Source organism: Fusarium subglutinans (assembly GCF_013396075.1).
Source record: "Fusarium subglutinans strain NRRL 66333 chromosome Unknown NRRL66333_c0000154, whole genome shotgun sequence".
NCBI classification, from domain to species: domain Eukaryota; kingdom Fungi; phylum Ascomycota; class Sordariomycetes; order Hypocreales; family Nectriaceae; genus Fusarium; species Fusarium subglutinans.
In genome coordinates this window covers 105,854-122,116 of record NW_023502217.1, presented here as the reverse complement: position 1 = coordinate 122,116, position 16,263 = coordinate 105,854, and the positions used below count along the sequence as shown (strand labels likewise).

At 49.5% G+C, this 16,263-nt stretch overlaps 5 protein-coding genes across 5 annotated transcripts; 2 read left to right on the top strand and 3 right to left on the bottom strand.

The window, feature by feature from the left end:
* Nucleotides 1-638: 638 nt before the first annotated feature.
* Nucleotides 639-2,061, top strand: FSUBG_9736 (exo-alpha-sialidase neuraminidase; the record flags this gene model as incomplete). Its single annotated transcript, XM_036688281.1, has 3 exons — nt 639-900; nt 956-1,207; nt 1,262-2,061. 3 exons carry the CDS (start codon nt 639-641, stop codon nt 2,059-2,061), a joined length of 1,314 nt encoding a protein of 437 aa, XP_036534800.1.
* Nucleotides 2,062-2,450: 389 nt separating this feature from the next.
* FSUBG_9735 (SAC3 family 1) lies at nt 2,451-6,686 on the bottom strand (the record flags this gene model as incomplete). The annotated part of the gene is made up of 2 exons (XM_036688280.1): nt 2,451-4,456; nt 4,700-6,686. The coding sequence occupies 2 exons, from the start codon at nt 6,684-6,686 to the stop codon at nt 2,451-2,453; spliced, it is 3,993 nt and encodes a 1,330-aa protein (XP_036534799.1).
* Nucleotides 6,687-7,086: 400 nt separating this feature from the next.
* Nucleotides 7,087-8,367, bottom strand: FSUBG_9734 (low-temperature viability protein; the record flags this gene model as incomplete). Its single annotated transcript, XM_036688279.1, has 2 exons — nt 7,087-8,296; nt 8,351-8,367. The coding sequence occupies 2 exons, from the start codon at nt 8,365-8,367 to the stop codon at nt 7,087-7,089; spliced, it is 1,227 nt and encodes a 408-aa protein (XP_036534798.1).
* A 428-nt stretch (nt 8,368-8,795) lies between these two features.
* Nucleotides 8,796-10,869, top strand: FSUBG_9733 (GTP-binding protein MMR1; the record flags this gene model as incomplete). Its single annotated transcript, XM_036688278.1, has 2 exons — nt 8,796-9,825; nt 9,881-10,869. 2 exons carry the CDS (start codon nt 8,796-8,798, stop codon nt 10,867-10,869), a joined length of 2,019 nt encoding a protein of 672 aa, XP_036534797.1.
* A 600-nt stretch (nt 10,870-11,469) lies between these two features.
* Nucleotides 11,470-14,355, bottom strand: FSUBG_9732 (gas2 containing protein; the record flags this gene model as incomplete). Its single annotated transcript, XM_036688277.1, has 1 exon — nt 11,470-14,355. One exon carries the CDS (start codon nt 14,353-14,355, stop codon nt 11,470-11,472), a length of 2,886 nt encoding a protein of 961 aa, XP_036534796.1.
* Between the last annotated feature and the right edge of the window lie 1,908 nt (nt 14,356-16,263).

Here is a 16,263-nt window from a genome sequence, read left to right as displayed (position 1 = left end):
TTCGTCAGTCGAGAATTGGGTGATTGGGAGCCATAGCGCGGCAACCAGACCCCCTTTTCGATTGCGATCTATCCTCGACCGACTCCAGCTGAGTCTTGCAAGGTGCAATATAGGGCAGAGTATGCATCTTAGTGCGGTGAAGTGTGGTGCATGGCGTTGCATTTGCAGCTCTTGATCGAGTGATGGAAACGGCACCCACATTCTCGTTTTCTCTTCACACTATCCGTAGAGAACCTAGATATACTAGGTAAGGTACCTAGTTAATTTGCAGAAGGGCTGCAGCTTGCTTCTTCTCTTTCCCTTCTGTTCTCAAGAGTTCTCGCCTTAGATTTCCACTTCTCGTTCCTTTCTACTCCCCGCTCGTTCACTCATTTAAACACCGCCTTTAATTCCTACTTTTGTTGTATTGTGATGTCCTTTCATTTAACGACGCATACCAACATGTTGTAACAAGGGTATCTGGTATACCAACCCACCATATTCATTTTCTTTAATACCGTTTCTTCATCTTTCAAATCGAGCTGTTTCACAGCTGGCTTGGCCTCAGATCGACCTCGATACCCATCAAAGAATTCATGTCGCTTATCGAAACAGCGACCTTCTTTTTGAAACACCAAATACCACAGCGGATCTCCATGATGTTCTTCTTCTCCATTGTCCCTTTCTTTTTGTTCTGGACGCCGGTCTCGGCTCTCCAAGTCACACCCAACTCTCCGTGTTCCCAGTTCTGCCTTGACCGGTCAGATCCCAATTCCTACGAAACCCGTGGCAGCGAGATTGTCTGCAACGATGATGACTTCAAGAGGAAGGCATCAGGCCAGAAGTTCCAAAGATGTCTGGCTTGTTTGCAGGACAGTGCTTTCAAGGAGGGCGACGAAAGTGACCAAGATTGGTTCTTGTGTAAGTCATGCTGAGGACTCAGCTGTTTAACATCATCTGACTTTTGCGCCGTTAGATAATATGCGTTACTCTTTCAACTACTGTATCTTTGGCTACCCAAATGCAACCGGAATCAGTTCCGGTCCCTGTGTCACATCTGAGGCTTGTGGCCCTATTGGGAATGCTCTGAAGAAAGGCATCACCGAACCCAATGATAGAGAACAGTATGATTACTGTGACACTGATGACAAAGCCATGCTCGGCGACGCAGTCGATAAATGCCAGGCATGTGTCAAAGCGGATAGCTCCCAGACAATCATATCGAACTGTAAGCCGTTACTTAACCCAGCTGCCTGATTCATCTAACCATCTCTTTGTGTAGTCCTTGTCGCCCTCAATGCGGGATGCCAACAGCGCCCCAAACCAGGCACCCCTATAGGACTCAATGACACTGTTTTCAGCGAGGGAAGCATCTCGATTGTAGATCCATCTGCCTCAATTGCACCAGGAGATAACCATGACCTGCCCAACACCTCAATTGCTGCCATTGCTGTTGGTGCCGCTGCTTTCCTTCTCATTTCTGCAGGTTGTATCTTCATGCAACATCGGAAGCGCAACAAGCTTTCTGTACGCAACAGACGCTCTTCTCTCTCGTTCCGTTGCCAGACACATGTTACGCCAAGGACTCCTGGCTTCCACGACCTCCCCCCTTATATGGATGAAGAACGAAACCTGTCAAAATCTGCACTTTGGAACCCTCGTAGTACAGTGAGAAATCTACAAGATACCCACAAACTCGGCATTGTCACTACCGCTATCCCGCAACCGCCTCCGACAAAAGCTCCCTTACACACACCCTATCGCGAGGATGCGTCTCCAGCAGAAAGTGTGTCAAGTTTTACAAACGCTGCCCTTCTGTCAAACTCAGCTGGGCCACAGTGTAGTACACCAGGTATCACATCCCCGCTGTTTAGCCCCGGTTTCTCTATCACAACGCCCCGTTCAGCTACATTCCCGCGTGAATGCCACGATAGCAACAATCCGTGGGTGCAACAACCTACTAATGGTTCGAGCAAAGGGTTTCTGAGGAAAAAGCAATTCAGAGATTCACAGGCTCCCAGCGAAACACGGAGTATTCGGATTGTCTTTGATCCACCACCCAAAAAGGCCAGACGATCGTAAGCTTATGTACTGATGCCTATCTACGTTGATATTTTCTGAGCGGAGGAGTTTCATGGGTAAACAGACACGGTACTTATGGACATGGGCCTTGGGATATAGGGTTTTAGTGGCGAGACGCTGTAATGAGAGATGAGTCAAAAGGCACCGAAAGCGTGATGTGGCTTGAAATGAAATACAGACGTGTGTGTATATTTGCTTGACCATTTCTCCATGTAATGCAATTCCTTTCCCAACCAGCTCTAAATCATGCCATCACCTCATATCGACACAGGTACCCGGGGTAACCGTCAAAGGATGCAACTCCCTTCCATCCAACCACAGGAGTATATACTCTGGATGATACCGCCATCCTCATTATCAGCAGTCTGTGCTTCTTTATCTACAATTTCTCATATATCTTGATCCCAGGGTGTCGAGCCTCTGCTGATCAGTTCACTCTGCATTCTATCATTCTGGTCTTTGAACCAAGTCGCTCCCTCTTCCATCTCCTCCCTCATAGCACGGAGTTCGTCGATGAGGGTTTGCGCATCGCTCATTACTCGTTTATGAGAGCTGTTTTTGGTCTGGTCATCCTGAGCTAGCTCACCGTCATCGTCAGTGGCTCGCTTTCTCTTGTTCGTGGCAGAACTATCAGATTCGGTGGTATCGACGGTGCCGTGTGACCCCGATAATCGATGGCGTTTTTCAGAAAGACCAAGGCCACTTATGGAGGCCCGACGGTTGAAACTACTCTTAGGCGGGTCCATACTGCCCGTTGACTGTTTCTTTCCATACTGCATCTCGTTCGCCAGCCTTTCAGGAAGAGCAGTTCCATCAGGCATCTGCACAATCCCCATAGCCTTGAGTCGCCAGCGTTCGGATACTCTGCTGACACGATTACTGGGCTCTGGACTTTCGGCATCTCGAGAAACAAGAGGAGGCAGCGAGCGTCTGAAAGTGGCCGATTGATCGCCAAACTGTTGCCGGAGAGCTCGAGTCTTTGAACCACTTCTTGCGAGAGATGAGCTCGATTGTTTGCTGGAGATGGAGCTGGTGGCGGATGGCGCTCTACGCACAATCCTGGCCACAGCTTCCTGCTCATTGTTGATTCCAGATAGAACACCGGAAGCAAGGAGTGCGCCCTCTTCTGCTGCTTGACGGCGCTTACTTGGCTTCTTGTGTTTAAGTAGATCCTTCAACTCCTCTGGTCGATTCAACTCGGCGATTTCAGCCTGCTCTCGCGCAGCTTGGCGAGCAGCTTCTCGTTGAGCCTTAGCCTGCGCTACACGCTGTGCTTCATGGTAGGCTCTCATCTGCTCTCGGCCACTACGACGAAGCTGGCTCAAGCGACGATCACGCGCAATCGCTTTCCAGCGATAGAAGTATCTGACTGATAAGCTGTAGATGCGAAACCTTTGTGCTTCTGCCAGTGCTTGCTCTTCTTCCTCCTTTTGTCTCCTGACTTCTTCCTCCTTGACGTGTTTTCGATACACGCCTTGTAGTATATTATCCAACATAAATGCTTGAAATTCGTCCATGAGGCCATCATCGCCAGTTACGAACCATCTGGTGAAGTCACCCAAGAGGTCACGAGGTGGCGATGGTGGTTCAGGAGGGGGGATGGGCTCCTTTGTTATTTGTGCAGCTGCTGGGGCCGTTGAGAGTTGGAAACCATTTGATGCAGGATGGGACAAAGATGAAGTCCCAACCGACGGGAACGAGAATTGAGGTGTTGACCCGGTTGGGGATTGTGTGTGAAAAATGCCCGTTGCTGGCTTGCCTTGTTCTCCAGTTGAGGTAGCTGTTTTGTCCAGGTTGAAAGCTGCGGAAGGTATCGTCGGTTGTGATGTAACCTTACTATCGCTCGGAGTGGATGATTTTTGAGGTTGTGATACGGTAGTAAAGGGACTTGAGGACAGTCGAGGCGTTGGTGGAAATATGTCGATGCTAGGTTGCTTCGCGGGTTGTGCTGAGGTGATGGTGGGAGCATGGAGCTGTGGCTTGTCTGCTGGTATTCCTTTGCTAGAAGTGTTCTCTGGCGAGGCGACCGTCGGAGTGGCTGGTAGAAAGGTGAAGGTCGTTCCTGTTGCCGTCTCTTTCTCACTGGTGGCAGAAACTTGACTGAATGGATTGCTCTGTGCCTGCTCGCCCAAAGTGGTTGATGGCTTGAAAGAAGAGGCAAACGGGTTCAGTACTGGCCTGTTTCCAGACCCAGCTGGCTGCTCAGGGGTGGGTGCTGGCAGACGAGAAACATTGCCGACGGAGGATGGCGTAAGTGCAGATGTTGTGGGTGCGAAGGGGTTGACAGCAGGCGGATTGGCTGTCGAAGCCAAGCCAGATACGAATGGGGATTTCTGGAGTGGTGTTTGTTGCGAACCAGAAGCACTAATCGAGGCCGTTCCGTTGATTGTAGTCCCTAAGCGAATACAAACGTCAGAACCAGTGGTTTAGGCGTGTCTTTGCCAGATTTCCAGTGGTTCGTCTCGAGCCAATGTGTTGTCCTTGGTAAATCTCAAGAACTGTGGCCTGTCGAGTCTCCGGCTGAATGCGATTTCCTATTCGCCTGCAAAGTAAAGGTCTTTACACGTAGTCGAACACGCAAAGAACCATGAGATGCAGAATCTTTGGCGCAAATTAAACAGTAGGAATGGGGTCTTACCTGAGTTGCCATTGATGAGTTTATTGCCTCCTCCAGGTTCACTGGGCTTGCCATAGGATGCAAATGGGTTTGGCGTTGTAGTTTTGGGTCCAGTGGGGATTGTTGGATTGCTGGGAGTAGGTTGTGTTTCGGGAACGAAAAGGCTTTCTTGGGATGAGCCGTTAACTGGAGCCTTAGGAGGATTTGCGCTTTGATAGGTTGTTTGATGTATCAGTTCTGGTAGCGATGTTGAGCCACGTTTCTTCTCCACAAGAGAGTAAGAGAATTGATGTTGAAGACGAAGGTGAGGTAAAGAACCACGACTGTCCAGTTTTGCGTATTGGCGACTGGCGTCGGACGGGTCCTCGTCGCATTGGCCAAATTCGATATTATGAAGCTCCGCAAATTCAACAGCTTGCTCGATGGTATCGAAGCGAAGGAACTTGTTCAAAACAGCGGCAGTAACGTCCTTGGACGTCTCCCTAGGCCGAGCGAGACCTCTATTGATGGCGGCCAAGATAGCCCGACGAAGCCTGGGGAAATGGCATTCTGCGAAGCAAGCCATTGTGTAGGAAACTTTGGGATCCTCAACTATTCTGAAATATGATTGATATGCCGCTGATGCGGCTAATGACGGCGCATCCTTCAGAGGTCCATGAAAGTCTTGAGTATTTTGAAGAGCCTCAACGAGCAGGACGGCCGTACGAACTTCATTGGAGTCCTTCCAGAGGGCTGGTTTCCATTGACGCTGCAACGTTTCTATAATGTTCGAATCGTAGGCATGGAAGATGAGATAGTATGCCCGGAATTCAGGCTCGTTCTCACATCTTATGCCCTGATCGTTGCAATCATCGTAAGCGTCGCGGAGGGATAAGAGGGCTTTCCCAAGCTGTTCTAATTCCTGCTGCTCTACGAAGTCCTCGGGTGTTTTGCCGTCTCGAGTGAGAAGATGAAGTGCCGTAACATGAAATCGCGCGATGTTCTCCAAAACATAGACCTGGAGCTTCATTTCGTCGGGGGTGAGTGATGAAAAAAAGGTGAAATCTCTGCGGATTGCGCGTGTTCTGTCCCATAAAAACCCATGCAAGACTGGTAGGTTGCCGTCGTCACGTAAAAGGTCGTCAATTAAATAGTCCAATGTTCTTTTGAGGGCCGGCACGGATCGAACGTCCATGGGCAACGGCGCTTCTTGACCAGCGGCGGAACGAGCGAGCTTCTTGACCATGCGACGTGTATTTGCGTATGTAGTCTTGGGATTCTTTTCCGGCTGGTGGACGTCCATTTCATTAATACGCGTGATCTTCTCGTACTCAGGGCACATATCCTCGCAGATGCCTTTGAAATCAATAGCATCCTGAAGAGTTTTGCGCTTATCTGGGTCATCGATCAGTCCGGCCTTCGTCAGAGATGCGCGCGCCTTATTGCGGTAAGTTTCGTATTTTTCGCGGAACTTTGTCACTTCAGCCTTGTTCTTGGGATCACCAGGTTGTGAAGGCCACTGGGGAGGGTGAATGCCATCTTGACGCAGTTGTTCGTATACCCTTTTCGCTTGCGGATCGTCGGAATGGTAGGTATCGGGGATAGGCTCATCGTCGGAGTTGGCGCTTGATGATGAAGTTGGTCGCGACTCGTTACGCGTCGCTGCAAAAGGAGTTGATCCATTGCTCCCCGTATTTTTTCCTGCTTGCTTCCTGGAGAAGGTGGCAGTATTGGACAAGCTTTTCTTCGGATCAGTGTTCTTCTTCTTTTCGTCGCTTTTCCGGTTCTTGTTCCTGCTGCCTCCGTCACTCAGATTGGCATCCTTGTTTTTGAACTGTTTATTCGCCTTGCGCTTTGCTTCATTGTCGCTCTGGTCGCCAAATGCTGATGATCGCTTGTTCCGCTTCGTCTTTGACGAGTCGCCTGTACTATCAATTCCGAATGCGCTGCCTTTGTTCTCGGAGTTCGTCGCAAAAGGATTGAACGCTGGAGACGGACTCCGCGTTGGCTGGCCGAAGGTCGAAAACATCTGATTTGATGATGCAACAAGCGTCGCACTCATCTAGGAAATCGTCTGGACATGAGGATGAGTTAAAGCCCTCCTATGCGCGGCGTGACGTGAATCTTATAATGGAAGCTGCGGTCGAGTGATGGAGATAGAATTGAGCTAGTTCCTATTTTGGAGAGCTATGCTTTGGTTTGTTACACTGAACCCACTCTCCTCACGTGATAGTAAAAGGTACATAGAGTTCGTACCATAGTAGAACGTAAATCTGTTAGACCAAGTCAAAAGCTCGGGGAACCTTAGCAAGGTTTTCCCATGGTATATATGACCGACTAACAAAATCCCTTTACTCCTTAAACTCCATTCTTGTATTCCTGTCCAATAATCTCAAATCTGGATGATTTCTCAGGTACCAAATCTTCAATTATTTTATCCTGCCGCGAATTCGAGCAGGCCCCAACCCTTTTCGAATCTCTTCCAATTGCTCGAGGCCTGTTTGAGCCTTAGTCTTCTTATTCGTCCTCTTTCCAGGTTTGGTGAAGTTTCCGAGGAAATCATCCATGATGTTATCAAAGTCACCACGAACGGGCCCTTGAACAGTAGACATGGTTGAAACGGCAGACATCGACTGCATGTCGTCCTCCATATCCTCGTTGTATCGCTCCTCGATTTTGTCAAATCTTGCGTCCAAGAGAGTCATCTGTTCAGTTCGTACTAAAGATGAAGAGGTCATTGAATAGCTCGAGTTGTCCGTCAGGGCTCCCTTTCTCTTCTTGCGTCGGCCTCCATTAGTAGTGGTCGTCCAGTTAGATTGCATCTCAGACTGTGATGGAGCAACGGGGGCCTTGCCGCCCTTTTGCTCCTTCTTGAATTGCTTGAATTCTTCAAGCCAATCTTGAGAGGGCCCCTCCTCGGGCTGCTCTGTCGGTACGAGTTGAGGGATGTTTTCTTCTTTGTACTCTTTGTTTGGCTTGGCTGTCGCATCTGATTCCCAGCCGTCATCCTCGTCAAAATCTGCGCCGTCAAACTCATAATCTTCCAGTTCGCGACCGTCCTTGGCAAGCTCCTTGAAAATATCGTCGTCACCATCGTCAACATATGCATCGTCTTCCAGGGCCTCAAGGACTTCTCGAAGACGAGGATCCATGTCGGGTTGAAATCCTTTGATAGAATCAGGAATATCCTGTTGGGCCTCGTAGGTCACCCTTGTAAGATTCTTGGATGGAAGAATTTCGTCATCGAGAATATCGCCTGCGTTCTGCTCAATGTCCAGCTTCTTGAGTGCATCCTCGAGTGATTGTTTCTGCTTTCCTTTGCCTTTGTTTGCAGTAGCCGTCGACTCCACAAAAACAACTTCTCCGCCACCAGTGTTGAGATCCCGCAAATGTTGCATGTAATCGTATTCAGAATCATCAAAGTAAACACCATAACTAGCTGCCTCGCCCTCGTTTGCGCGGACATCTTCGGCCTCATAACCTAGTTCAGAAGCCAGATCATCGAGATCCTTTGACTTGGATGATCCCTTCTTGGTCTGGGTAGGGTTGAGCACCATTGCAGGTGCATTCTCGTCGTGGATGAGAGGATCATTTTGCGGTCGGTGCACCAGGGTAAAGTGCTGAGCGGACTTTTTGTCGCTGCGTGATCTGTATCAGCATACTATGATTTCGCAACTACCAGGGAGTACTTACATCCACTTTCGAGGCATCTTGACGGTTTGAAGCAACAAGAATTTAGTTGTTAGGCGTGGATGTTGGGCTTAGACAACACTCATCCGGGTACAAAAATCTAGCGGGGTGGGAAAAAAATCCTTATCATATACTCCACAGTTATCCCAGACCCTGTCAGATCATTCGCACAGTACCAAGGCCTATTTCATCACGAGGGACTATAGTGCGGAAACAGCAATGGAAACACGGTGACAGACCCCGAAAAATCCATTTGCCCCTCCAAGAACAGTCATTATTCAGCGGGGCGCAGAGTTGATCAGTAGACAGCCCTCTCAGATCAGTCCAACTCAGTTTTTACACAAAATCAACAAAACCTCAAGAGGTATTGCGACTTGGAGCAGCCGTTCCTCGTATATTAGCTGCCGAAGCACACCAACCGAATACCACACTCTATATCGACGTCAAAATGGTTCTGGCAAAGTCCAAGAACTCGGTCGGTTTGGGCAACGCCCTCATGAACGATCGCTTCGGTAAAGGCAAGGGAACCGACAGGAAGCGAACTTCTGCCATCACCAGAACAAACCACGCCACAGGCGAACAATATCTTGTCAACGAGAAGAAGGATGCCGCTTGGGTAAAGATGCGCTCCGTTACGGAGCAAGGCGATCTGGATGAGTTCCTGGCCACCGCCGAGTTGGCTGGTACCGATTTCACTGCCGAAAAGACCAACAATGTCAAGATTATCCATACAGACCAAAAGAACCCGTACCTCCTTTCAGCGCATGAGGAGAGAGATGTCCTTGGAAAGCACAAGCAGCATAAAGGTCGTTTGACTGTCCCCCGAAGGCCCAAGTGGGATTCTACAACAACACCTGAAGAACTGGACGCACGAGAGCGAGAGAGCTTCCTTAACTGGAGGCGTGGCTTGGCAGAGCTACAAGAGAATAACGATCTTCTTATGACACCTTTTGAGCGAAACCTAGAGGTTTGGCGACAGCTCTGGCGAGTTATTGAACGATCGGATCTTATTGTCCAGATCGTGGATGCCAGAAACCCCCTCCTATTCCGTTCTGAGGATCTTGAGTCATATGTCAAGGCTGTTGATCCCAAGAAAGAGAACCTTCTTCTCATCAACAAGGCAGACATGATGACACCCAAACAGAGAAAGGCTTGGGCAAAGCATCTGAAGGATGCTGGCATTGCGTATCGCTTTTTCTCCGCCGAGCTGGCTAAGGCAGAGAACGAGGCGAGAGAACTAGATGATTCAGAAGATGAGTTGCTCGCTGGGGCTTCGTCGGAATCCGAAGAGGAGGAACAGGGCGAGGGTAGCGACCAAAAAGAGCAAGAAGGTGCTCCATTGACTCGAGACCCTGTGAAACAGAGCCAAGTTGATAAAGAGGCAAAGGCAGCAGAGGAAGCCGACGACATTGATACACAGATTCTTACAGTTCAAGAGCTGGAAGACATCTTCCTGAAACATTCTCCCGCAGACGCAGGTGAGATATACCAGGATAACCAAACTCCATGAACAATCAGCTAATGCATTAACAGGTTCAGATCACAAGCTGCAGGTTGGCTTAGTTGGTTACCCCAACGTTGGTAAATCTTCTACTATCAATGCTCTCATTGGTGCAAAGAAAGTTTCAGTCTCTTCAACTCCAGGAAAGACCAAGCACTTCCAGACCATTCACCTCAGCGAACGTGTCATCCTCTGCGATTGTCCTGGTCTTGTCTTCCCCAACTTTGCCACCACCAAGGCTGATCTTGTTTGTAACGGTGTTCTCCCCATCGACCAGCTTCGCGAGTTCCAGGGACCCGTGGGCCTCGTCACTCAGCGAATCCCTCAGCCTTTCCTCGAGGCAATCTATGGTATTCATATTCGCACCCGAGCCATAGAGGAAGGCGGTACAGGAATTCCTACAGCTGCTGAGCTGCTCCGTGCATATGCCCGCGCCCGCGGTTTCCAAACCCAGGGTCTTGGTCAGCCTGACGAGTCCCGCGCTGCGCGATATATTCTCAAGGACTACGTAAACGGTAAGCTGCTATTCGTTTCACCGCCTCCTGGAATTGATGATGCGGCCGACTTCAACCGAGGGCTCTATGATGAAGAGCACCTCCCTGAGAAACGACGAGCTGCCCTAAGTGCCGCCATGGATCAGCTCTCAGTCATCGACCCAGCCAGCAGCGAGCCTTTCCTTGCCATGGACGACGATGCTGTTGACTTTGCCTCTACAGTCGATGTTCCCCTACCTGCAGGCCCAAAGTCCAAGAAGATCGACAAGGGCTTCTTCGGTCCTTCTAGTTCTCAAGGTCACGTTAGCCGACCTTTCAACTACCAGTATTCGGAGCAGGGTAGGGAAGATCCTCTGGCGGGTAAACATCTGTCCGGCCGCAAAGCGCGTACAGCGGTCGCTCTCGAGAATGGCCTTGATCCCAAGGAGGTTCAAATGACATCAAGCAAGAAGCACTTTAAGGGCAACCCTAAGGGTGGAAAGGGTAAACGTCGCGCTGCCCGCAGAGCAGGAGACGATGATGATTGAGCTAAAGCGGCGAGAAAAGAGAAAACGGGAACTGAAAATCGGATATTTACACTGGCATTGAAGGGGAACAAAAGGTGGGCTTCGGAAACCGGGTGCATTGGGTCTGGCAGAAAAGGATCTTGTTATGGATAGGATTTAGGTCAAGCTATGATACTACACGTGTTGACCAGAACGGTCACTTATGGAATCGAAATGAACTTTGCTTTTTAGACTTGGACTCATTGTTAAATTACAGCTCAGCATCAGCGATTACCAAAACTTACCTGGATTGTTTGATTGAATTTCACGTTTCTTCTGACTCACATATCTAAATAAGTACTACGCTAAGATCTCATAACAAATAGGAAATATGGGTATTGACTGTCTACACTGTCCGCAGTTCGTCCAAAGAAAGACTGTATCGCCGAAACAAAAGGAAAATTTGAAATGCTAAGTCCATGTATGATGAGTCCCAGTGGTTCCCCAACTCCACAAAACAAAACTTTGCCCCCATGATAGTCGTTGTGGCGTGTTCAATGCTAAGGTTCATAGGTTCGTGGTCGAGTGCAAGCATGTCAACACAAGAGAAAAGGCTTCGTTGCTCGTGCTGGTATACCAGCTTCATCTGACACTTCCCCGTGACTCTCGGCCTCCTCTCGATTCTCGGCCGCCTTTCGATTCCCGACGGTCCTCAGATTTGAGGAATAGTCGCTTTGTGCCACCAATTCTACCGAGCTCACCAAACTGGCTGCTCGTTGATGGCAGCCGACTTCGCTCGCCACTAGCGATTCTGACCTTTTCCTTGACACTTGCGACCCATGCTTTGTTCTCCTCACTCATCTCAACCTTCTTGCCTGTAGGCCCCGCAAGTCCAAGGAAAGAGCTCTCGTCTTCATTCCACTCAAGGTGAGAGTTTGACCGCGACCGGTTGAACACTTCTGAGGGGTCCTCCTCACCAAGCGCAGGGCCAAAGGCGTACGTTTTGGTATTCAGTTTAGGTGCTTCACTGCCCACGGCACCAATGCTCCGTCGCGTCTTACGGACAGACAAAGGGGACATGGGAGATAACTCAACCGCAGATTGGGGACGTCCATTTGGACTTGACCCCATATTAGACCTTGATGCCCCAGGAGATTCTGGAAGAACCTCAACTTTGGCGTTGGCTGTAGCAGATCGGCGTTTGTGGTGGCTAGCATACTCCTTGAGATATTCTCCTAGATCTGCCCAGCCGCCACCCACACGAACCATGACGCGTTCCCCCTGTTCGCCAACACAGCGAATGAACAGTTTAATTGGAGCCTCACCGGACGAACGAGAAAGATGGTAGACCTTGATCTCGTGGTGGCCACGGTTTCGTACCCTCGTGTTCTTGGCAGGCGAAAGGGTGAATGAGGGTGTACCAGCACGGGATGAGAGATTCGAAGCGCTTCTTCGGAAAGGCTCGATGGAAGGCCTCTTTCTGATGCGCGGCAGCTGTACATCGGGGGGATTCAAATTGACTTTCGAAGAAGAGTCGTTAGTCAGCTTGATCTTGGCGGGTATCGAGTCAATGATCTGACTGATTTGTTGTTGAAGGTGTTGGTCGCCAACGCTACTGCGGCGGTCGAAAGTAGTGGGGTACTCAGCGATTGAAAATGAATCGTCAAAGTCTTCGTTGAACGAATCGTCAATTCGCATATTGGACATATCTAGATCGTCGACGTTCCGATCTGGCAATAGAGGGCTGTCCAGAGGTGCCAAAGAGGATGCCCGTGAATCCATAGGCAACATAGGCGGAGTACTGGGGGGGCTAGCCTGAGTGTACTCTGCTTCACGAATGCGGGCTCGAGGAATGTCAGGAGAAGCGGATACCTCAGGTGGATCACTGGACAGGCCGCCGAAATAGCTCGACGAAGGCTGAGTGACAGTAAGAGTCCGGGATGGATCAATCTTCTGCCTTGGAAGAGGAAGGGGTCGAAGTGGTGGTAATTCAGGAGAGATATCTCGATCAAAATGGTGTGTGAAGCTGTGGTCTGGTGTTTCGGGGTACTGAGTTGACAACATCGAGGTGTTAAAGTCTTGTTCGATGCTTGGCGTTGGCAATTGTGACTGATCTGGTATTGCATCTCTGGTACCGTCAAATGTGTGGTTCTCATCCTCGTAGGTTTCGTCGGCTTCTTCAATGGGGAGAAACGAAGGGCTTTCGGGCTCACTCTCTGATGACGGATCTCTCCTATACCACTCTGGCACAACTGTCTCAGATTCCGAAACGCCAGAAGGCACCCTAGCTTTCGCGGGTTCCATAGCTGAGTTGTCGGAGCTGGTGACTGCCACTTTCTTGGGTGGTAGAAGCAACGGGATGGGCACAACAGCAGCCCCAGCATTGACAGAGCTCTCATCATCGTTATCAGATTCAACTTCAGTCAAACTGTCAACGAGTGTAGTGGACTTGTCAGATGCAGTGTTGTATTTCACTGGTGAAGGCGAGCAGGGAGGTCCCGATGGTTCAGGGGGGGCAGTCCTTTCAGTGTGTCTGATCTTCCTCTCACATACCACAACCCATTCACCGTAGCTCGACTCTACAGCTTCCATTCGATCCAGCCAGTCATTGGGGAGCGTGTCAGGCAGTCCTTCCATGCAGTCTAGCATATAGTCAAGCGACCGACCAGGACGGACAATTAGTTCGCCGAGATGCGCTTTCATCACATCAAATGTATTTCTCGTAAGTGCCGAATCTTGCAAAGGAGTGTTGTCGTCTTTCTTGGGTGTGTCTTTGGTGGGGATAGAAATGGCCTTAAAAGCAGATTTAAGTGCAACTTCAGCGTCCTCAAGGGCAAGTAGAACCGTTGGTATGCGACGAAGAGCGCAAAGCCGTAGGTTCCAAGTGTGTAGTAAACGAGTCAATTTATCCAAGACGGGCAGCGCCTTCAGAACAATCGCTGTAATCACTGCAGTGTGGTCCTCCATGCGATTATAGCTGGAACGCGATAACTGACCAGCTCCAGTAAATTCAGCAAGTGGTGTACCTGGTCTGGATAAGGGAAGAATGTGATGGTTGAGGACATGGATTTTAATGTCTTCGAGATCAAGGTCTGACAGATCACGCTGGATTTGAGCCAGCCTCTGCTCATGTTTCGACACATCTCGAGCAAGCAAACTACCCATCCACTGATCATCGTCGTCCCCTGGGACGGTAAGTTGCATTGATCTTCGTTTGCGTTCTTCGTCGCTGGGCATCAGAAACCCAGCAGGCCCGGGTTCGGAGGGCCACGGCCAAGACTGAAGTTCCTCAAACCATTCCCAGATTGTGTATGACGCAAGAGCGGTGCGATTTATGAAATCTCGCTCCTTAGAGGAGGCATTATCCAAGGACGTGCGAAGGGCGCCAGTGGCTGTGTTCAGCGCATCGACGACCGTAGCAGGGCCGAGATTCACAATAATATCTTCAGTAAGTTTATTCTTCGGAGCCGGTGAAGTGGCGGCGGCATCGCGTGCCTGCTTGGCGACTTGGGCGTTGAGATCGGTCATGGTTATTATCCGGCAGACAGACAAGCTCGAATCGAGTGGATGGATCGTAGAATCATGATCTGTCTAGGAACCTGGGGACATGTCGATGGGGCGGGGATGAGTGGAGGTTTTGATGCCCATATCGAAGAAGATACGTCAGAAATTGTGTCGTCAGATAGGTCGCTGTCAGGTCGGAAAAGTCCTTGTGGTGTTTGCTAGTGAATGCGATCAGGTGGAGCTTCTTTGTTCAAAGGCTGCAAGGTTTCATGCAGGTTGGAAGGACGCTCAGTTACGAATCAAAGAAGTGAAGCTGTATGTGGCACAGAGTCGCGCAACTGACGAAGCTCTTGGGCTTAAGGGAAAAGGAAAAAAGCAAGCTGGAAGTGGATCCGAAGAGGTAAGGAGCGACAAAGAGGGCCTTTGGAAGGCCACTCTGGGAGCTGAAAGGGAGCTGAAAGGGAACGAAGCAATCGCCGATTGGAGATGGCGGTCAAAGAGTTGCGCAAAGAAGAGTTGAGTTTGACGTGGTTTGGGCTGGGTTGACGTGTGAGGTTCTTGTGTGGGCCACGGTCGCGTTGCGTTTCGCTGCGGAGGCCTGTAATAAATGAGGTTTACACTGAATTGGCGGCAAGGATGGGGCTTGTGCAAATAGCTTGTCGTATTTAGCGCCCTGGTCAAATGAATCCAAAACCACTGGTTCGTCACCCACGATTCGTGACCATGGATAAGTAGGAAAAAGAAAGTCGGTTCGATCGGCCGGATGCTCTATGCGCAATGTATGCAGTGAAATAGAAACACAGCTCAAACAGAGTATCGTCAATTTGACGTCGTTGGAACTCTGCAAGAGCTAGTTAGGCTGTTGGTTGGCACGATGGAATGGCCGGATCTGGACAAGATCTTGTTTAGAGATACTGGTAAGAGTTTGATTATCGAGTGAACAAAAGTGTGCAAACAGTATGCACAGAGATGAAAACAGTAAATATAATAAAAGCGTTGGAGAGTCAGCTTTGGTGACGTTGGACGATGAGCTTCGGAGCTGCGGCCACTTTGCTTCAAGGGAGGGATATCAGTCAATGAAAGAGCAAACTCAGGGAAGATGAAGCGGCAACGAAAGGTACAACGACAATTGACGGATCAGGTATAATGCAAAGATGCCAAGAATACAAAGAATAATAACCATAGTCGCAATATTGAGTCAAGGAAAAGAAAAGACGTTGAAGTGATGATTGATGAGAGGCCTACGTTGTAAGGGAGAGAAAATGAGCTCGGGACCCTCGCTATAGAATACATAGAGTGCTACGCACCTAACATCCATGTCTCCCATTCAAGTAGGTAGGCACTGTTACGTGCCAGTCTTAGTTACAGCTGCTAAAGTAGTAAGTACCTAGAGGTAATCAAAGGGAAAAGCCCTTCTTCTCGCCTGGGGCTCGGTTACGCCCCATATTCGCCTCCCTTTCCTCCACTCTCTAATATGAGGCCAAGACCTGGCTAGGTAACGAACTTGACCACCTCGTAACGTTGACGGAAAGGAGATCTTCTTTATTCCATCGCAGGCTGGCCCATCAACCGTCAACGGTGATATTATTAGCTCGATTGCCCTGTACGACCAAGCCAGGGCATCGAACTAGATCGATTCGGCCCTTGTCGGCCTTCAATATCTTGAACCATCTTACAGAGTATTCGCATCTTCTGTTCCTGCATATCACTAAACACTATCGTGGGCATGTCTACACAGCACTAAGACAAAAACAAAAAAAAGGGGGTAGTTTGAACAGGCAGAGACATTCGAAGTTAGCTACACATTCCTATGAACGCCTTTTATTCATCCATCCCATGTGTTCATGTCTTGCCTATCTATCACTCATGATCCCAAGACCCCCGTCTCGCTGCCCCTGTTAACCGTCACCCTGTCAGCCATCATAATGCTAG